General features: G+C 46.3%; 1 protein-coding gene across 1 annotated transcript in view; it reads left to right on the forward strand.

The window, feature by feature from the left end:
- LOC144681154 (dynein axonemal heavy chain 6-like) overlaps nucleotides 1-23165 on the forward strand; it is a gene marked incomplete at its 3' end in the record, with an annotated part of 934896 nt that overhangs the window by 14097 nt on the left and 897634 nt on the right. Inside the window, exons 3-6 of the mRNA XM_078542881.1 lie at nucleotides 280-333; nucleotides 4216-4328; nucleotides 7039-7101; nucleotides 19902-20040. Of these exons, the coding sequence (XP_078399007.1) occupies nucleotides 280-333; nucleotides 4216-4328; nucleotides 7039-7101; nucleotides 19902-20040 (369 nt within the window). The remainder of the gene's footprint in view (nucleotides 1-279; nucleotides 334-4215; nucleotides 4329-7038; nucleotides 7102-19901; nucleotides 20041-23165) is intronic.

The following is a 23165-nucleotide window of genomic DNA, read 5'->3' on the forward strand; positions in this document are numbered from 1 at the left end:
AATATAAGTTGTTGTTGTTGTTGAAACATTAGACAGTATTTTCCTTGGAGGTTTTGCCAGAAATTTCCTTCCCCAACCAACACCTGTAACATCAGCACAATAGTGGTGGAAAATACAGGCACATTGAAGTTATAGTGGACGGTCAGGAGGAAATTCCCAGTGGCTGTCCCTAATATTTTCTGCACTGAAGGGATCAGGTTAATTCATAAGGAATGGGAGCAAAGTGCAAGAGGCTTGTGTTCTCTGAAAGCTGAAATGTGCTTCTCGCCTTTCTCTTAGTGCTGTGTCTCCATTACTGTGAACCACGAAGCACCCAGAAAAATTGGTGACTATGTAGGTAGGATGGAGGTCGGGCTCTAATGATGAGTACAAATAGAGATGATGGAGTGCTGTGAGGAAGAAGATGATCATGAACTGCTGGTGTAATGTCATGCCAATAAAGATGGCAATGCCAAGACCATGTACCACTCTCCCTCAGCTGCTGAATCAATGCTCCCATATTGAACACCACTTGGAGGCAGCACTGAGGGCGCTGAAGCCCACATCCCGTGAATGAATAAAATAAATTTATCCCTGTATCAACATCAGCAACACCATCCAAAAAGTTAGCAATATTTGTGAAGTATATAAGATCCTGAACAGTCTTGACAAGGTAGACATGGAAAAAATGTTTCCTTTTTTGGCTGAGACCAGAACTAGGAGGCACTGTTTTCAAATTAGGTGTTACCCTTTTAGGACAGAAATGAGGCGAAATGTTTTCTCTCAGAGGGTTGTGCGACTTTGGAATTCTCTGCCTCAGAAGGCGGTGGAGGCAGGGCCATCAAATATTTTTAAGGCAGAGGAATAACTCACGAGTAACTCACATCCTGACTCCCCAAAGCCTGTCCACCATCTACAAGGCACAAGTCAGGAGTGTGAAGGAACACTCCCCACTTGCCTGGATGAGTGCAGCTCCCACAACACTCAAGAAGCTGGACACCATTCAAGACAAAGCAATCTGCTTCATTGGCACCGCATCAACAAACATTCAACCCCTCCACCACTGACGCACAGTAGCCGCAGTGTGTACCATCTACAAGATGCACTGCAGGAATTCACCAAGGCTCCTTAGACAGCACCTTCCAAACCCACAACCACTACCACCTAGAAGGACAAGGGCAGCAGATAGATGGGAACACCACCACCTGAAATTTCCCCTCCAAGTCACTCACCTTCCTGACTTCGAAATATATCGCCGTTCCTTCACTGTCACTGGGTCAAAATCCTGGAACTCCCTCCCTAACAGCACTGTGGGTGTACCTACACCACATGGACTGCAGCGGTTTAAGAAGGCAGCTCAGCATCACCTTCTCAAGGGCAACTAGGGATGGACAATAAATGCTGGCCCAGCCAGCCAAGCCCACATCCCGTGAATGAATAAAAAAAAGGTAGATAGATTCCTGTTTGGCAAGGGTAGCTGGGAATGTGGAATTCGAAACACAATGTGATCAGCTCTGATCTTATTGAGTGGTGGAGCAGGATCGAGGGGCCGAATGGCCTACTCCTGCTCTTATTTCTTATGCTCCTTTCTACTTATGTAACTTTAAATCCAGACTCGAATATATAATGCACAAAGAGCTGTGGGTCATCACTTAAGCTGCACATAATAACATCCCATCACCCAAGGCTCAAACAAATGGCTGAAATACACAATAGCTCAGTTTTGTGACAAAGGCAGTACTAAAGCTGGGAAATTTATTTTGACATGACATTTTGTATTTGTGACATTTTCTAGCATTTTGGAGTCTGCTGTAATCCTACTCTCAAAGCATAATTAATTCCCTGATGAAGCAACAGATGTTGTCAGTACGTAGAGTTCAATGTTTCCACAGACTTCAATGGAACTTGCTATCACAAACAGTAATTGAGACTAATGGCATAGATGCATTTATCATAGAATCATAGAATGGTTACAGCACCAAAGAGGCCATTCAACCAGTCAAGTCATGCTGGATTGCTGCAAGAGCAACATTGCTAGTCCTACTCCCCTTGCCCTTTCCCTATAGCTCTGAAAATATTCTTGCTTCAGGTACATATCCTTTTGAAAACCATGTCTGAATCTGCCTCCACCACAATCTCAGACAGTGCATTCCAGATCCTAAACATTCACTGCCTAAAAAAGCTTTTCCTCATGCAGGAATGAGAGTGGCTGACGAAGACTAAAAAGGTCTGAAAATTAGTGGCCGAAGACAAAAAAGGTCTGAAAGTTTTTTGTGACAAGGGATCATGTAATTGTAGCACATTTCATGATCTGTAGTGAAATATAAATACTTCTAGGCCATTTCAGATGGGTGGAATTATTAGACTTGAACTGGGTAGAAACTGCAGTTTTGCCTTTGTTTACCTTCTATTACTGTCAAGACTGTGGACCAGTGCATTTGTATTAAATCACCAAAGTGACCTCAGCGTTTATGTGTTAAATGCAGTTAGTGCATGTAATACAGAATGAATCCATCCTAACAACAGAACATGACCTTGCTGGGTTATGTACATGTGAAGCAAAGCAAAGGACTATGGCGGTGCTTCACAAACTATTTTCCAATGTGACCCCATTTTAACTCATCACCAAGGATGGGCAGCAAAGGCTCATATCCCAAGAATGAATATATATGACCCCAGATGCCAGCAAAAGATGTCAAATGATATGAAAAATTTCCGGTAGGGCCTCCACTCAGTCCCCCACTCACTCCCTCATGTCTACCATCCCACTCAGACCTGCACCCACTTATTCATAGCTCCCATCCTACAGCCTCCACTCACTCATGCCCTCCTTTCCCGCTCAGTCCCCCCACTCATTCACTCACTCATGCCCTCCTTTTTAAGATTTCTTGCATAGGTTTCAGATAAAGGTACAGCATATGTCCTGTTGCAGAATAATAAATATTTAACTTGTCATCAGGTATGATGAAGGGAAAGAATCATTTTAAAGTATGAATATTTTTGATTGCCATCTTAGTTTAACGTGAGTTTAGCTTAATCTGGTCTCATCAACCAAGTGCAAATAAACGCCGACTAATGGATTATTTTAGCAGATCTGCATTGTATTAATGGACTCTATGTGTAGATCCATGCCTTGAATTGTTTCACACACAGCCTGGTGAGGTCAGTGAAAGGTTGGTTGTTTCTTTTTAGATAATGTCTACATTGAAAATTCAACATGACGCTCCTATGATTAATATTCAGTGCTTTTCTCCTGCATAAGACCATTATTACCACCCCCTTGTGTGTGGTAAAGGTCGTGCTCTAAATTATCCAGTAGCGTTTGAAAATTATCTGGTGGCTGACTGCTTCTGTTTGGAACTCAGCTTTCAAAAAACTGCCTAATTAAATTCTATTAGTTTGGAGAAAGGTTATAGCATGAAGAGTGCTTTGCAGGAACCTGCAGTTATTGCTGATTTCAGCCAGTATGGAGAGTACACCGGGATAGTGTTATGCAACCTGTTCGGCTAGTAGTAGCTCCAGTATGTTCCATAATTGGTAGCTAACTATTGCATCTTTTTATTGGGTCTACAGGAAGCCTCCTCACCCTAGTGCCTGTTTGTCCATCAGTAACTGGATAGAATACAGGAACATGTTTGCCGCCTCATTGGTGATCCATGTTTCCTCTCGAGCTACCAACATCTACCTCTTTTCCTTGCAATCTTACTTGTTTCTATTTTGTCAACAGTACAATGCTCTGATCTCTCCTCACTCATTGCTCTTAAACTCCAAGTTCTTGGTCCCATGTGCTTTTCCTCCTTCCTTCAGCCTCACTGTGCTGAAAAGATTCAGTGCACTGTCTCCAGTTCCATTCTTTCCAAGGACCTCAAAACTGGATTTCTTTATTACCCGCAGTCTTTCTTTTCTCCCACAGTCTGTAGCTTTTAAAGCCTATTGGATTGTGCGACTTCACTGAGATTTTTCAATTTGAAAACAGCATAAATTGGTTAGACATTTTGAGGAGGTGTCTGCTACTGGATGTGAGGAACTCAGACATGTTTCAGTGTTTGACAAGCAGTCCCATTTTTGCAAAGATTCAATTACTGGTAGTTCTGATCACTAACCTTACCACGGTCTCGCTCTGTGTCCTTTTCAGTTACCATTACACGCTGATTATGTTAAACTATTAACCTTTTTTCCCCCTAAGTTCCAGTTTAATTCTAACAACAGAATTTGTCTAAATGCTTTCTTTTTCAGATTACCTCTGTATATGAAAAAGGTGGAATAGAAACCATCTCTGTAAGGGATTGGCTGGTCGAGCGACGCTATTTCTACAGGATCTATCGGCTGCCTGTCTTTGTAAAGTTCAGGTTGGATGCCACAGATTTCTCCTAAAACTGGGATTTATCTACTGAAACAAAGATTATTTCCAGGATGTTAAGAGTTTTACTATGCATCCCACCCTGCACCCACCACCACCACCCCATCCCCACCACCCCACCACTCCACCACCACCACACATGCTCTTTCAACCAAAATAATCTCTTGTCTTTATTTTCATAGAGGTTTGAGACACGGAAGGAGGCCATTCATTCCATTGGGGTAATTCATACCTTCGCTGCCTGGGCAGTAAACTGGCAGATTGAATCACATTCCCATTATAGAGCCAAACAATGTTTATTCTGTTGCTGTCTATGAATGACAATTGGACATGTTCTTGAAAGAATGTGTAATTGGTTCTGCCCAGGCAGAGATGTTGAGAATTACCTTTGTTGTGTCTGGGCTGGTTTTTGCTAGGACAATCGTAAAGCTAATTTCAACACCTTGTTTTCACCCCATTTGAAGTGCTTCTTCTGTTTCTAATATTTATTCAATTTTTCATTAATAGACCTAATAGTCTGCCTCAACTACTGCCTGCGGCAAAGTATTCCATGTTCCAACAACCCTCTGTGTAAAGAAACTTCTCCTAACATCACTTCTCAGTTTCAAAATGATGACCTTCCCTGCCAGAGGAAACAGTCACACATCCTTCTCGTACACCTAGTTTTCCAGTGTTATCGGTAGAAATGCAAACATTCTTTTTTGTTCATTCACGGGATGTGGGCTTGGCTGGTTGGGCCAGCATTTGTTGCCCATCCTATTTGCCCTTGAGAAGGTGGTGGTGAGCTGCCTTCTTGAATCACTGCAGTCCATTCGATGTAGGTACACCCACAGTGCTGTTAGGAAGGGAGTTCCAGGATTTTGACCCAGCGACAGTGAAGGAACGGTGATATATTTCCAAGTCAAGACAGTGAGTGATTTGGAGGGGAACCTCCAGGTGGTGGTGTTCCCATCTATCTGCTGCCCTTGTCTTTCTAGGTGGTAGTGGCTGTGGGTTTGCAAGGTGCTGTCTAAGGAGCCTTGGTGAATTCCTGCAGTGCATCTTGTAGATGGTACGCACTGCTGCTACTGTGTATCGGTGGTGGAGGGAGTGAATGTTTGTTGATGTAGTGCCAATGAAGCGGACTGCTTTGTCCTGGACAGTGTCTAGATTTTCAATGCTGCAGGAGCTGCACTCATCCAGGCAAGTGGAGAGTATTCCATCACATTCCTGACTTGTGCCTTGTAGATAGTGAACAGGCTTTGGGGAGTCAGGAGGCGAGTTACTCGTCGCACGATTCCTAGCCTCTGACCTGCTCTTGGAGTCACAGTATTTATTTGGCTAGTCCAGTTCATTTCTGGTCAATGGTAACCCCCAGGATGTTGATAGTGGGGGATTCAGTGATGGTAATGCCAATGAACATCAAGGGGCGATGGTTGGATTCTCTCTTGTTGGAGATGGTCATTGCCTGACACTTGTGTGGCACGAATGTTACTTGCCTGGATATTGTCCAGGTCTTGCTGCATTTGGACATGGACTGCTTCAGTATCTGAGGAGTCACGAATGGTGCTGAACGTTGTGCAATCATTAGTGAACATCCCCACTTCTGACCTTGTGATGGAGGGAAGGCCATTGATGAAGCAGCTGAGGATGGTTGGGTCGAGGACACTCCTGAGGAGCTCCTGCAGTGATGTCCTGGAGCTGAGATGATTGACCTACAACAACCACAACCATCTTTCTTTGTGCTAGGTATGACTCCAACCAGTGGAGTGTTTTCCCCCCGATTCCCATTGACTCCAGTTTTGCTAGGGCTCCTTGATGCCAAATGCTGCGTTGATGTCAAAGGCAGTCACTCTCACCTCACCTCTGGAGTTCAGCCCTTTTGTCCATGTTTGAACTAAGGCTGTAACGAGGTCAGGAGCTGAGTGGCCCTGGCCGAACCCAAACTGGGCATCAGTGAGCAGGTTATTGCTAAGCAAGTGCTGCTTGATAGCACTGTTGATGACCCCTTCCATTACTTTACCGATGATGGACAGTAGATTGATGGTGCACATGGAATTGGAATTGGAATGGGATTGGAACGGGGGCCGGGGAGTTCAACCTGATTCTCTGGTCAATATTTATCACTCCATCAATGTCACTAAAACAGATTATTTATTCATTGTGTCAACGTAGATTGTGGGGTGTTTCTGTGTGCAACTTGGCTCAATGGTACTTTAATGGTACTTCATTGTCTTCATTCATTGGTACATCACTCATCTGAGAGAAAGGCACTATATAAATGCAAATTCATTATTTTATTTATACTCCACTGTTTTCTCACAGGTTATTTAATGAAGTACAAATTGGTCATTGCTGGTCCCTATTGCCTTAATGAGGTCAAAAATCAATGCCTCGGGCTACACCCTGAACTCCCAATATCCATCCAAACTTCCAAACCATCTTGGACCAATTTTCAGTCACTTCAAACAAATGTTAGGCCCCTTGCTGTTGCAAATGAGGGGCCCAATGCCCACTTTAGGTTCCCTCTCGTGAGGAATTGGGCTGCCCTGAATGGGGCAAGCACTGGGCCATCACTCATGTGTCCCAGGCTTAGATATGGATTAACAAGCGGCTGCCACCAAAAGAGGTCAGTTGTTAGGTTTAGTTTACAGGCTAGGCTTTTCCTTTGCCCCACTTTTGCCTTTACTAATATACTGCTTGTAAATATTTTTTTCCAGATGCTGGAAGGCTTTCAATGTTTGGAAAGCCAATGTCCGCAACTTAAAAACCAGCAACAGCAGGTAAGTAGGAATACTAATAGTTTGAAGTGACTTTGAGAGAATCTATTACATTTCTAAAAGATGTGTGATGACCTTTGACCTGGAAGCAGTATAGTAAGGAATATTTGTAATTTCATTAAAAGATCACTTGAATCTCTATTTGTTCTTAGGAAAATTTGAAAAGGACTTCCACGAATGTTATGACTCAGCTGATGGTAAATGCTGAATTGTTCAAATCCCAGAGGGAAACTTGAGACAACTGCCACAACTACTTTTGCAATTTGTATGCTTCGAGATGCGGGCTTTGAATTCAGTAGTAATAAGACCACCAAGCCTTATAGGTTTTTACAAAACTAGATTAAACATTTATGAATAAGAGAAATGATTTTAAGCACATGCAGATGTCCACAAATTACTACTATAATAAGTTCTAAATCCCTTAATTAATCTGACTGCCAGTTACACCTCCGTTAAGGGAACAGTAAAACACATAGATTTTAAAAGACCCAGGCAAAGAAACATAACACCTTGAAAAATCCAATTCAAAGTGAGTTTCCTTAATTTCAGTTTGTTGTAGACAGCAGCTTGAGGCATAGATGCTGGAGGCTTTTCACACTTGTTATATCTTAAAATGCCTGCCTTTACACACAGCCTTCTCTCCTTTATACACATTTTCCGCTTTGAATGTAAATTCCCATTGTTTCACGATGTCTTTGGACTTCACCTTCTTGATCATAAAAATTTATCATAGTACTAATTTTACCAGTAATTTTTGGGGAAAATAAACACACTGGCCAGAATTTTGCCCTTGACGGGCGAGCAGGCCCGACCGACTCGGCGGCAGGCGGGCAGCCGATTGCCGCCGCTGAAATGGGCCGCACCGCTATTTTCTGTGGGTGGGCCAATTAAGGCCCACCCGGTGGGTTAGCGACTCCCGTGGAGAAGGGGAAAATAGTCGTGGGGGCAAGTGGCTTCAGACCGCCAGTTCCAATTGGGAACCAGCAGTCTGTATAAAGAGTGGCCAGGCAGCCTCCTTGAGGCAGTGCACCATGGCCACTCGGGGAGAGAGAGAGGCAGCTGTCACAGGACAGGAGCATGAGCAGGAGGAGGGGGGCAGGCTGCAGGAGAGGCCAGTGTGCCCCTCGCTTCTCCAATGCATGCCTTGCTGTCCTCCTCCAAGAGGTGTCCAGCCGTTGGGATATATTATATCCAGATGATAGGAGGAGGAGACCCCCATGTCACCAGGCAGGCATGGGAGGAGGTTGGTGACACTGTAAGTGCCCATGATGATGTGCGGCGCACAGGCACGCAGTGCCGCAAGAGATGCAATGATCTGTTGTGCTCTGGAAGGGTGGGTACCATGTTGGCCTTGGCCATTTGACCCAGCAGGTAGCCTTAGCCTTTGAGCCTCCCCTCCCCACCCCCGCACGTCTTGCTGTCATTACTGCATTGGGCATTTGGTGCACGCTGGGTGGGCAAACGGGTACTGACCATGCTTACACCAGCTTGAGTGGTTGAGGAGAAGATGGGTTCTCCCCGCAGCATATGTTGGTGTTTGTTGCATTTGAGTAGTCTGGGGGCAACCTGAAGGGGAGGCAGCTAGACACATACTCAGAACTCCAACACATGTCTTATTGATGGTGATGAGATGGTGGAAGGGGAGCCTCAAGGTGTCGTGGCCAAGAGCCATCTGCTGGCCTTGGCGCTGCACCTAGTTGCGCCTCCTTGCCATGGGCACTAAGACCCGTGTGTTATTCAAAGTGATGGACGCCGAATGTGTCCAAGGTGTTCGTTGGGGGAGGGGGTTGGGACCAGCAGTTCTATCTTCTGGGGACTGGTCGCCAGTAGTGTGGACAGGAGCCGCTGGAGGCCTCAGATGGGCCACTGTGGTTGGGGTGCGGTGTGCGGGTGCAGAGTACATGAGCGATCAGCCCCAATAAATCCTCTTCTCTGTTCAGCAGGCAAAATCAGAGCACAATCTGAGGGAGCGCCAGTGGGCTGGTGGTGAGCGCGCCCTGCTCCAGCGCCTCACCACCTACGAGGAGCAGGCCATGGAACTGGGGAGGAGGCAGGGGGCCAGGGCGGCAGGTGTCGGTGAGGCTGGGGTGCAGCAGCCAGGTATTTGAGGTCCACAGTCCCATCCACTCTGTCTCCCCACCATCCAAAGCACTGATGGTTGCTGCAATCGTTAATGCTGCAACACTGCTCATTCACAGACTGAGACACTCTGACGTGTGGGTATTAAACAAAGGTGCCTCGTTCCCTTGAGGAATCGCGTCTCCACCACCTTCCAAAGTCACCTTATCGCATTTGTGACCACTATCCCCATGGCTTAACATGCCATGGCATCGCTGCTGCACAGCCAAAGATGTTTTGCATTTTAGGGGGGTTGGAACCTCCACCACCCTTTCAGCCAGTGCGTCCCACATTACTCTGTCCAAAAGGTCCTCAGCAACTCAGCTGTGAACCTCATGGCACTCAACTTAAATAAATGCCACCATGTTACTCATCCCTGCGCCAAGGGGAAATGTTGCCTTCTGCCCACCTGGTCTATGCCCCTCCTAACGGTATGAAGGTCAATAATGTGACCTGTCAATCTCCTGTGATCCATGGCAAATATTGCAAGTATTTGCAATGTTTCCTCAGCACCGCAACTATCCAGGCCAGCCTGCATCCAGGTCTGCACTCTCCCCACTCCAATGGAACATAACATGCCATGTGGCATTCCTGAGGCCATCTGACCATCCTGTCTGTATGCGCGTCTAATGTTTGGGCCTCCTCTTGACTCTTTTCCACCCCACCAATGTTCGTCTCCTTAGGGTCTTGAAGGGTGAGCAACTTATGAGGCTGGGGGGAAAGGGATGAAAGGTTTAACTGACTCTACGCTAACTGGTGCACTGTCCTTGTTGTTAATTTCAGCATCACCACCACATGGCCGCGCCCAAAGACACTGCAGGCCCCCCTCCACACCTGAGGCCCAAGACGTGCAACTTGCGGCACATCATTTCAGCCAGCCAGGCACCAGCGCAGACACAAACACCTTGGTGGGAAATTTACTGTCGGCTAGTGTCCCAGGGCACAGTGGAGAGGGCACTTCACAATCGCTGTAGGAGATGGTAGGGACAGAGAGTGCCGATGGTGCCAGCAGCCGGAGGGCTGCAGGGGACCAGGCACATGCTGAGTCCGGCACTGATGACGTGCCTCTGGAGTTGTCACCAATGTAGCAGCTGCAGGACCAGCGGCAGGAATCGCGTTTGCATCTGGCAGGGTTGCATGAGGGTATGCTTCAGTTGGTCTCTGCGATGGAGGAGTCCAGGCAGAGTGCACGTGGAGGCATGAACCTCAGGGCAGAGCTTCACGCTTCCTCCACTGAGAGATTGGCGACTCTCATGGAGAGGGGTTTCGATCGGATGGAGAACCTTCTGATTGGGTTACGCTTTGACCTGCAAGCCCTCACAGTGGTAATGGCCACGGGTGGTCATTCCCAATGTGGGAGATGTTGTGGGCACCAAGCGTTGGCGCTCGGTGCCCATGCATCTGCGGTGAGCAGGGAGGTAGATTTAGGCCTCATGTCAGCGCAGCAGCTGTCTGTCGTCACTGTGAGCTCCTCTCAGGGCGCTCCAGATGAGGGCAGCAGCTCCTCCGCCCCTCTGCCAGTCAATGTTGCTTCCGTTGAGGCTGCGACAACTGGGGAGGTGCCAGTTCTGGAACTGGCCACTCCCTCCCAGGCAGGGCCATCACAGGCTCCATGGGCCAGAGGAGGCCCACCAAGGTTATCGACGCCAACAGGACAGCAGAGTCAGCAGGCTGTCTCACAAGACACTCCGACCGATGGGGCGACACCTAGACGTAGCACCCACAAACGAAAGCATAAGGCACGTTAGGCACTCAACGGGTATGTCACTGGTGATTTTGTGTTGGCCTTAGAATAGGGAAAAATATATTTATGTTTGCAATAGAGACGTTTCTGTTATATATTGGACATAATAAAGTCCACTTTTCTGACCATGGCTGAGCGTGTTTCCTTTGTGCTGCATTTGGCTTTTTCACAGACATCTCATGAGTGTTTGAGTGGACGTTGATGTTCCTGTACTAAGCCCTTAGTTGCAGCTGATAAGGTTGAAGATGTAGCACCTAAGTGCCACGTGTGCAAGCGCCAGACAATGCTGCTCCTGCTGATCCATGTGTATGGAGCTAGCTGAAGGTTCGTTGGATTAAATTGTCGCGGGTGTCCCTGCCTCCTTGGTGTAATAGCGGGTCGGCATGCTGCCCCTCATCATTGCCCTGTGCTTCCTCATCCTCTGAGCTACTGCTGGATTCATCATGTGCAGCCTCATCCAGTGCATCAAGGTTTTCATCGCCAACTGCATCCCCCCTTTCCAGCGCAAGATTGTGCAGAGCGCAGCATGCTACCACTATCAGAGAGACGCGAACTGGGGGGTACTGGAGTGCGACCCCTGAGCGATCCAGGCAATGGAAGCGCATCTTGAGAAGACCGATGGCTCTCTCCACCACAGCCCTTGTGGTGCCGTGGCTCCTATTGTACCGATGCTCAGCTTCTGTTCTTGGATGGCGGAGTGGTGTCATGAGCCACCTTCTGAGGGGATAGCCCTTGTCACCCACCAGCCAACCATCCAGCCGAGCCGGAGCACTGAAGAGCCCCGGCACCTGGGAGTGTCTGAGGATGTAGGCGTCGTGGGAGCTACCTGGGTACCTTGCACAGACTTGTAGAATCTGCATCCTGTGATCACACACAATCTGCACATTCATGGATTGGAAGCCCTTCCTGCTGACGAAGGCACCAGGCTCTCCTGCTGGCGCCTTGATGGCCACATGTGTACAGTCTATAGCACCCTGGATGCAGGGGAAGCCAGCAATGGCTGTGAAGCCTCTGGCTCGCTGTGCCTGACTTGCCTGGTCGCAGTGGAAGAGGATGAAGGTGGATACCTGTCTGAACAGAGCGTCTGTAACCTGCTTGACACAAGTGTGAACAGCTGATTGGGAGACACCACAAAGATCACCCACCGAGCCCTGGAAGGAGCCAGAGGCATAGAAGTGGAGGGCAACTGTGAGCTTCAGAGCTGCTGGCATGGGGTGTCCACCCACACAGCTAGGAGAGATCTCAGGGCCAATCATCTGACAGATATAGTCCACTGTCTCCCTTGAGAGTCGGAGCCTCCTTCGGCACTGCACCTCAGTCATATTGAGGTCGCTGCTTCACCACCTGTATATCCTGGCAGCAGGATAGTGGCGTCTTCTGCGGCCCCTTCCACCTTGGACTACCTCTTGGCCCTGCGCCCCTTGTGCCTGCGCCTGTACTCCCAAAGATGGCTCCCCTGGAGGCTGATTGTCCACTCCTGGCCTCCTCCTTATTCTATCCCTCCCTTCGTCCTCAGAGGAGCTGCCTCCAGTGGAGATGTCAGAACCCATACCCCCTGGCTAAATGGAGGCCTCCGGAAAGCTGCAGGCCCGAGAAAGATTACTGTCTGCAGACTGGTTTCAAAGTACACAAAAAGCTCTTGGAAATCGATGTGAACTGCTAACAATCACACAGGCAACTTTAAAACATTTTCTGCAATTAAAACTTCATGGAAAACATGAACAACCGCTCTGAGTCCACATATCCCGCCAGTGCATGAGTTTTATTAAAAAATCTCCTACCCGCCTGCCTGTTGGGCCCGTGCGCCAACCCGAAGTTCGCACGGGCCCCTCAAAATCCTCAACAATTGGCAAGTTAAGGGCCTTAACGAGGCCTTTAATTAATGGCGGGCGAGCATCCTGCTGCTGTGCGCGCCCGCTGACTGAAATATCGTGATGCCACGCGCTGACGTCAGGACACTTGCGCAACGTCAGCGCACGACATTTTAAACGCTGACATGCGGGCTCCGCCACCCACACGTCAGCCAGAAAATTCTGCCCACTGTTTCTGAACTTCACATGGCTAGGTGACAAATTTCACCCCTCCTTTAAAAACAATCGAGCTTGGTTTATTTAAAAATGCAAATGTACTCTTACACCTTACATTCTAAACTTCCCCATGTTTATGTTTGTGGATGTGGTGCCAATCAAGCGAGCTGCTTTGTCCTGGATGGTGTCAAGCTTCTTGAGTGTTGTGGGATTCAAGGAGGTTTTCGATAGCATCCGAATGGCAGTTACTCTGGTACATCGCAAGACAATATAGCATCCCGGAGTGGTATATTAACATCTTCAAAGCCTTTTACTGACTTATACCTACAGCTGCTGCATCAAGACCAGCACAGACACCATGGACTCCTTCAATATCAACACAGGAGGATGGCAAGGCTGCATGCTCTCCTCATTCCTTTTCCCCTTGGTTATTGATTTCATCACAAGGAAGGTGATGGTGGGTGCAGACTTTGGCATCCTGTGGCAGCACCACTGGTTGATGGACCTGAATTTTGCAGATGACAGTGCCTTGTTGGCCGAAGAATCATGCACATGTTCCAAGGCATGACACCAAGGTCAGTCTATGTATTAGCCATGTGAAGGCCATGACAATGTCAGCTGGACAGCAACAGGCCCTCCCATCACCGTCAGACAAAAGAACATCGAGGACATCTACCACCCCCCATATCTAGAAGCAACGTCTCCAGGGAGGGTAATGTGGAGATCAGCCTGCACATAAGAATAGGCAAAGGAACATTAGTCTTCCAGCAATTCCACATGGCCTGGGCATTCAACACCATCAGCATGGTCTGGGGGAGGTGGTGACGGTGGCGTAGTGGTATTGTCACTGGGCTAGTAATCCAGAGACCCAAGGTAAAACTCTGAGGACTTGGGTTTAAATCCCACCATGGCAGAAGGCAAATTTGAATTCAATAAAAATCTGGAATTAAAAGTCTAATGATAACCATGAAATGATTGCTGTAAAAACCAATCTGTTTCACTGATGCCCTTTAAGGAAGGAAATCTGCTGTCCTTACCTGGTCTGGCCTACATGTGACTCCAGACCCACAGCAATGTGGCTGACTCTTAAATGGTCTAGCAAGCCACTCAGCTGTATCAAGCTTATGTGGCTGGTAGGCACAAAAGGAGGGCTGCGGACACAATGGACAGCTACCAGCAGAGGAGCTGGAGGGTGAAGGCATTCAGTTGTATCAAGGTTATGCTGCTGGTAGTGAAACTGAAACTGGATAGACTACCCAGCATCGACCAACGCACCAGAAACAACAACGACAAACTCAGCCCCGTCAACCCTGCAAAATTCTCCTTACTAACATCTGGGGTTTAGTGCCAAAATTGAGACAATTGTCTCACAAACTAGTCAAGCAACAGCGTAATGTCATACACACAGAATCATATCTTACAGATAATGTCCCAGACACCACCATCACGCTACAAAAATAATAAAAGGACAAAACTAAAGGCTTTGTATCTAAATGCATGTAGCATTCGAAACAAAACAGATGAACTGATGGCACAAATAGAAATAAATCAGTCCGATCTGACAGCCATTACAGGGAACTGGCTACAGGATGACATAGATTGGAAACTGAATATTGAAGGGCATGTGACACTTAGGAAGGTCAGGAAATTAGGAAAAGATGGAGGGGTGGCTCTGTTAATTACTGTTGGTATTAGAGAGAAGGATGACCTAAGTTCAGGAAACCAGCATGTAGAAGCAGTTTGGGTTGAGATGAGGAATGATAAAGGCAAGGGTTACAGGCCCCCTAATTGTAAATACACAGTAGGACAGAGTATAAAGAAGAGATAATGGGAGACTTCCAGAAAGGTACAGCAATAATCATGGAGTCTACATATAGACTGGAAAAATCAGATGGGAAAGGGTAGCATAGATGAGGGGTTCATAAAATGTTTTCAGGATAATTTCTTAGAACAGCACGTTCTGGAAGCAACCAGAGAGCAGTCTATACTAGACCTGGTATTGTGCGACAAGATAGAATTAGTTGATAATATCCTAGTGAAGACACCCTTAGGTAGTAGCAATCATAATATGATTGAATTTTACATTCATTTTGAGAGAGAAATGAGTACATCCAAGACTAGTATTTTAAGTTAAAAAGGGGCAATTATTAGGGCATGAAAGCAGAGCTAGCTGAAGTGAACTGGCAAATGAGATTAAGATCAATAGAAGTTCAGTGGCTGACATTCAAAGGGATATTTCAGAATACACAGAATATATACATGAGAAAGAAAAATTCCATGGGAGGGCCCACCATCCGTGGTTAACTAAAAAAGTTAAAGACATAAAACTTGAAGGAAAAGCATATAATTATGCAAAGATGGGTGGCAGGTCAGAAGCTTGGAAAGAATATTAAAAACAGCAAAGAATGGCAAAAAGATTAATAAGGAGGGAAAAATTAGATTACGAGAGAAAGATAGCTAGTAACGTAAGGACGGATAGTAAGAGTTTCTATAGGTATTTAAATAAGAAAAGAGTTAACAAAGTGAGCATTGGTCCTATATAAAGTGCATCTGCGGAATTGATAATGGAAAGTAAGGAAATGGCGGATGAATGAAACAGGTAATTTGCTTCGGTTTTCACTATAGAAGACATAAGTAACATCCCAAAAATAGCTGTAAATCAGGAATTGGAAGGGAAGGAGGGACTCGGGAAAATTACAATCACCAGGTATTGAGCAAGTTGTTGGGGCTGCGGGCTGACAAATCCCCAGGTCCTGAAAGAAGTGGCTAGTGAGATAGTTGATGGACTGGTTTTAAATTTCCAAAATTCTCTAGATTCAGAAAAGGCTCCATTATATTGGAAAATAACACATATATTCTTTATTCAAAAAGGAAGGGAGACAGGAAGCAGGAAACTATAGGCCAGTTAGCCTAACGCCTCTCATTGGGAAAAGTTAGAAGCTATTATTAAAGATGTTATAGCAGGGCACTTAGAAAAATTCAAGGTAACCAGGCAGAGTCAACATGGTTTTGTAAAAGGAAAATCATGTTTAACCAATTTATTGGAGTTCTTTGAAGGATCACATGTGCTATGGATAAAGGGGAACCAATAGATATGCTGAGATTTCCAGGAGGCATTTGATAAAGTATCACATCAAAGGCTATTGCAGAAAATACAAGCTCATGGTGTAGTGGGTAACATGTTAGTATGGATAGAAGATTGGTTAGCTAACAGGAAACAGAGAGTTGGCATAAATGTGTCTTTTTCTGGTTGACAGGATGTGACAAGTAGCGAGCCACAGGGATCAGTGCTGGGGCTTTAGCTTTTTACTATTTATGTAATTGACTTGGATGAAGGGGCTGAAAGAATGGTGGCTAAATTTGCCGATGACACAAAGATAGGTAGGAAAATAAATTGTGAAGAGGACATAAGGAGCCTACAAAGTGACATAGATAAGCTAAGTAAGTGGGCAAAGATCTGGCAAATGGAGTATAATGTGGGCAAATGTGAAATTGTTCATTTTGGCAGGAAGAATAAAAAAGAAGCTTACTATCTAAATGGTGAATGATTGCAAAGCTCTGAGATTCAGAGGGATCTGGGTATCCTAGTGCATGAATCATAGAAGTTTAATGTGCAGTTACAGCAGGCAATTAGGGAAGCTAATCGAATGTTATCATTTATTCTGAGGGGAATTGATTACAAAAGTAGGGAGATAAAAGCAAAATACTGCGGATGCTGGAAATCTGAAACAAAAACAGAAAATGCTGGAAAAACTCAGCAGGTCTAACAACATCTGTGGAGAAAGAAAAAAACCTCTCCAGAGATGCTGCAAGACCTGCTGAGTTTTTCCAGCATTTTCTGTTTTTGTTGTAAAAGTAGGGAGCTTATGCTTCAGTTGTACAGGGCATTGGTGAGACAACATCTGGAGTATTGTGTACAGTTTTGGTCTCAATATTTAAAGAAAGGTGTAAATGCATTAGAAGCAGTTCAGAGAAGGTTTACTAGACTAATACCAGGAATGGATGGGTTGTCTTATGAAGAAACGCTGCACAGGTTAGGCTTGTATCCACTGGAATTTAGAAGAATAAGAGGCGACTTAACTAAAACCTTGAATATCCTGAGAGGTCTTGACAGGGTGGATGTGGAGAGGATATTTCCTCTTGTGGTAGAATCTGGAACTAGAGGTCATGGTTTAAAAATAAGGGATCGCTCATTTAAGACAGGGATGAGGAGAATTTTTCTCTCTCAGAGGATTGTGTGTCTTTGGAACTCTCTTCCTCAAAAGGTGGTGGAAGCAGAATATTTTTAAGGCAGAACTAGATAGATTTTTGATTAAAAAGAGGGTGAAAGGTTATCAGGATAGGCAGGAATGTGGGATTGAGGTTACATTCAGATCAGCCATGATCTTATTGAATGGTGGAGCAGGTTCGAGGGGCTGAGCGGCCAACTTCTACTCCTAATTTGTATGTATCACTATCCCTGGGTATGTCCTCTCCCACCAACAGGACAGACTCAGCAGGGGTGGTGGTGAGGTGAGAGTGACTGTCCTTGACATCAAGGCAGCATTTGACCGAGTATGGCATCAAGGAGCCCTAGCAAAACTGGAATCAATGGGAATTGGGGGAAAACTCTCCGCTGGTCGGAGTCATACCTAGCACAAAGGAAGGTGGTTGTGGTTGTTGCAGGTCAACAATCGTCTCAGTTCCAAGACATCATTTCAGGAGTTCCTCAGGGTCAGATAGGGTAAGATTCCTTCCATCATAAGGTCAGAAGTGGGAATGTTTGCTAATGTTTGCACAATGTTCAGCACCATTAATGATTGCTCAGATACTGAAGCAGTCCATGTCGAAATGCAGCAAAACCTGGACAATATCCAGGCTTGGGCTGACAAGTAGCAAGTAACATTCATGCCACACAAGTGCCAGGCAATGACTATCTCGAACAAGAGAGAATCTAACCATCGCCCATTGTCATTCATTGGCATTACCATTGCTGAATCCCCCACTGTCGACATCCTGGGTATTACCATTGACCAGAAACTGAACTGGACTAGCCATATAAATACTGTGGCTACAAGAGCAGGTCAGGGGCTAGGAATCCTGAGCTGAGTAACTCATCTCCTGACTCCCCAAAGCCTGTCCACCATTACAAGGCACAAGTCAGGAGTATGATGGAATATTCCCCACATGCCTGGATGAGTGCAGCTCCAACACACTCAGGCAGCTGGACACCATCTAGGAAAAAGCAGCTTGCTTCTTTGGAACCCCATCCACAAACATTCATTCCCTCCACCACCAACACACAGTGGCAGTCGTGTGTGCCATCTACAAGATACGCTGCAGGAACTCACCAAGGCTCCTTAGACGGCACCTTCCAATCCCACGACCACTACCATCTAGAAGGACAAGGGCAGCAGACACATGGGAACACCACTTCCTGCAAGTTCCCTTCCAAGCCACACACCACCCTGACTTGGAAATATATTGCCGTTCCTTCACTGTCGCTGGGTCAAACTCCTGGAACATCCTCCCTAACAGCACTTGTGGGTGTACCTACACCAAATGAACTTCAGGGGTTCAAGAAGACAGCTCACCACCAGCTTGTCAAGGGGCAATTAGGCATGGGCAATAAATGCTGGCCTAGCCAGTGACACTCACATCACATGGAACGTTAAAAAAATTATGCTAGCTACGGTTTAACATTTTCAGCATATCCACCCTGCTCTTATATTCTATGCCTTTCAGAATCCTACAATTGATTGTGTATTCCTTTGCCTTGTTTGCCCTCACCAAATGCATTACCTCACACTTCCATTTGCCAACTTTCTGACACTTGACCAGTCCATTGGTATCTCCCTGCAGCCTGAGATTTCCGCTTCACTATAAACCACACATTTAGCTGAAATCATAAAGCATGAAAAGAAGGAAGCTAGGAGGCCCAGGAGAATGCCGCTGAAAATAACCTTCCAAACACAACACTGTGCGTGTGGGTGGTGTGTGTGTGTGTGCAGGTGGGTGTACGGGTTGATGTTTAAGTGTCTGTGGGTGGTGGGTGTGTGCAGATGCGTGTGTGATGTGTGATTTGTGTGGTGTGTGTGCATTGGTACATATGGGTGCGTCAATCTTAGAATCACACAAAGCTTACAGCACAATGGAGATAAAGTCATGTCATTTTGCAAGGACAACTAAGCTAATGTCCTCCCCAGCGCTTTACATAGGAGCATATGATAGGAGCAAGAGTCGGCCATTCAGCCCCCTCAAACCTGCTCCACCATGCAATAAGATCATGGCAGTTCTAACTGTTATATTAACTCCACTTTCCTGCCTGCCCCCATAACTCTTGACTCCCTTGTAGGACAAAAATCTGTCTAACTAAGCCTTGAATGTATTCAATGACCCAGCCTCCACTGATCATTGGGGTAGGGAATTCCAAAGATTCCCTCTGAGATAAGAAATTTGTCCTCATTTCCATCTTAAATGGAAGACCCTTTTTTTTAACTGTGTCCCCAGTTCTAGGTTTCCCCATGAGACCTTTTGGTCACCTGACCTCATAACTCCTTAAGTGGATTGGTGTCATGTTTCATTTTCTAATGCTCCTGTAAAGTGTCTTGGGACATTTCATTACTTTAAAGATGCTATATAAATTTAGGATGTTGATGAGGAGATAGAGATGGGATTGTAGGGAGGGAATACCAGATGAAAACCGGGGATGGGCAAGAAACCACAGAAATACAGTAAGGCTGAGACCATGGAGGGATTGGGATACAAGGATGACAATTTTAGATTATAAGAAGAGCTCTCCTCACGGGTGAGATTGAAAGAAAAGCTTCCATTTTCTCTCAGCCCTGTCCTCTGAAAAGTCTTCTCTCTCTGAGCATTTTTCTCTGTTCTTTACTTTCCTACCCTCTTTCATGGATTCTGTTTTTGATTGCCAGGATGATTATGCTGAAGCAGCTGTTTTTTGCTGATGAGATCTTTCAAGGTTGTCTATATCATATCCGTGCTTTGTGTGAAGCTGCCAGCTCGAGCAATGGAGGGCTGGGAACTGGAGAGAATGTCATTGTTTTGGTGAAGGTACGTCTGCTAATTTTATATCACTCTTGCCTCTGAATTAAAAGGTCATGGGTTCAAGCCCCACTTCCAGACACTTAGGCACAAAATCCAGGCTGACACTCCGATCCCAGTGCAGCACTGAGAGTACTGCAGTGGCAGAGGTGCTGCCTTTCAGATGAGATGTTAAACTGAGGGCCTGTCTGCCCCCTCAGGTGGGCAAAAAAAGTCTTGCGGCACCATTTTGAAGATGAGCAGGGGAGTTAACCCCAGTGTCCTGGTCAATATTTATTTCTGAACCAACATCACTAAAACAGATTATCCGGTAATTATCATATTGCTGTTTGTGGGATCTTGCAATGCACAAATTGGCTGCATATTTCCTACATTATCACATTGACTGCATTTCAAAAGTGCTTAATTGGCTGTAAACTGCGTTGGTATGTCCTGAGGTCATGAAAGGTCATGGACTTGTTAAGAGGGTAGCTAATTGGGCCATGTTTCTTTCTGAGCTATGTCAGATTCACCCTAGGATTGCATTCTGGCATTGCTTGAAAGAGAGAGCTGCTGTTGTCTTGTCTGATTTGATGACTTGCCCTGCATTGGTCGTTTTCTGGACTGATGTTTAATTGCTTTCCCTCATCTCGCACCCATCATTTGTTGCTCTTCTGACATTGCCCCTCCTTCTCCTGCCCCCGAACTTCCTGAATTAAAGGAATTTGGATCCTTTTAAGGGTGAGTGGCGACACGCAGAGACCAGTACATTGGCTGTATGGGCCAAAACCACTACCTGGGGGCACAAAGCAATTTGTGAGTAAGCGATTCAGTGGCACAGCACCTAAACTTCTGCGAAAGGGAAGTTGCAGTTTGTGTTGTCCGGTTGGTGTTGTTGAAGGCAAGGAGGGTGAGGGTCAGGTCGCACAAAGCCACCATTCCCAGACAGGGTTAATGATGGCCTGAAATATAAACAAAAGATAGAAACTGTTGGGATACTGTAAAATGGGATGGAATCACAGTTCTGCCAGGATCACTCTCCATTGTTGCCCCATAAAGGCTCTCCCCTCAGGGTGGAGAGAGGCATGGAAAAATCTTCTCATGTTTCTCCCACCACCCTCAAGTCAAGGGAACGTGTTTGTTCTCAAAACTGCCCCAGGAATTACATCTAGTGTACACTTCACAGCCCTCAGCTAAACACTTGCCAGGAAAGTCCAGGGCCAGGATTTTCCCTTTGTTGGGTGGACGCGGTGGGCGAGCCCGGGAGTTCTGGGAAATGGACCGCAGCCCACGATCGGACCCTGACCGCAATTTCACGCTGACTGGCCAATTAACGGCAGCCAGTGTGAAACGCGCGCCGAGAACCTCAGTGCTGCTGGAATGGGGCGGGAGGAGTGTGAGCGCAGAAGTCTGTGCACGTGCGGGGAAGTGCTCACGAAGGCAGGGAGTTACCTCAGGGAGCTTAAGATTTGTAGAAACAAAAATGAAGATTTTAAAATCCCAGAAAAAATGTCCACACCTAGGACTCGCTCATCTGCACATATACATAATAAAAATTCTGCCTAAACATTTTACTTTATTCAAAATTAATCTTGGAACCCTCCCGCCCATGGATGAGGTTTCCTAAAAAATCCAAAGGCCACTTGACCGATTCGCCTGCCCGCCAACTGTAAGGCTGGATGGGCAGTGAAAAATACTGCTTAATTAATTGATTAATGGGCTTAATAACCCTCTTAATTGTCGGTGAGCGTGTTGCTGACTCTTGCGCATGCCCGCCGACTGAAATATTGCATGAGTGCGCGATGACATCAGGACACTTGCCTGGCGTCATCACACACTATTTTACACTGATTGGGTCGGGTGTGTGCCTGTAAAATCCCACCCTATTGTAGCAACAGGCAATGGACTCCAGAGGGGCTTGGTCAATGTGTGAATGATTCCAAAGGAGCTGCATTGAAGGAGCAAATTGGAGTTGAAACCTCTAATTGAACCCAATCTGGTAGGCCAGCAGCTCTCTACTTCCAGCACTGCCACTGGGAGTGGTGGTCGCTGCTGGGACTGGGTCCAGTCCCACAGAACAAAGAACTGGGAGTACTGGATGCAAGTAAGTCTGGGGTCTCATGACGGTGCCTGGAGTGGAGGCCCCAAGGGAATAGATGTGGCCAAGTGGGTTGGGGGCCATGTTGCAAAGGCCAGTGGGGGAAGGGTGTGGAGGGCTCACCCTGGTGGGGGGCAGACCTTGAGAGGGTCCTCCCAATCAGGAAAGAGAGCACGTGATGGAGATACACGATCTCCCTTCCTGCCCAAGGCCCAAGCAGGCTAACCTGCCGGGCTAAACTCCTGTCCCTGACCTCCTCCCAATTTCCGAAAAATTGCGGCCGGCGGGAAGAAGTGCTTAGTTAAGGGCTTAAATTGTTGTGTGGGTTGGCGAGTCAACCTAGGCCTTGCCCACACCCTGTAATATCAGTGCCAGGTTGGGGACTGGTGCGTAGGTGGTGGGAAGGACATCTGCAGAATTTTATGGGCCCTCCTGCCTGCAAAGCTGCTGGTGGGAATCCTAAAATTCTGCCTATAAAATCATTACAGAAACATCAAATCATACAGCTGGATGGATTTCATTTTGCTCATAATACCAGCTTTGAAGAAGCTGCCCAATTAGTCCCATTGTCCTGCTCTTTCCCCACAGCCCCTGCAAATTTTCCCCTTCAAGTATTTAACCAATTTCCTTTTGAAAGTTATATTGGATCTGCTTCCACCACTCACTTAATCATCAGTGAGTTCAGCTCATAACAACTCACTGCATGACGGTTATTTACTGACGCACAGGTTGAGCTCCAAACTGGTCTCAAGTCACTCTGCTCCCAAGGACTACTTCAGAAAATCGTAGTGAGGGGAGAATGAAAATTATGAAAATGCTTATAATCAAAGGAATTGCCATGGGTTTAAAATTCAGTGTGTACTCAAAATGATACACCAGAACAGCAGATTTCTGAATGACTGGTCTGGAGTATTCCTCCACCTCCATTTACAAACTGCCAGCAGTAGCACTAAGAGCAGGTTGGTGGCACACATGCCATTATGCCCCCTCCCCTCCCCAAATCTCTACTGCTTCCTGCACAGTCTGCCTGGAGCTGGAGATCCCAAATCTATGACTG

The sequence above is a fragment of the Cetorhinus maximus genome, chromosome 5, assembly GCF_964194155.1.
Source record: "Cetorhinus maximus chromosome 5, sCetMax3.hap1.1, whole genome shotgun sequence".
NCBI lineage: Eukaryota > Metazoa > Chordata > Chondrichthyes > Lamniformes > Cetorhinidae > Cetorhinus > Cetorhinus maximus.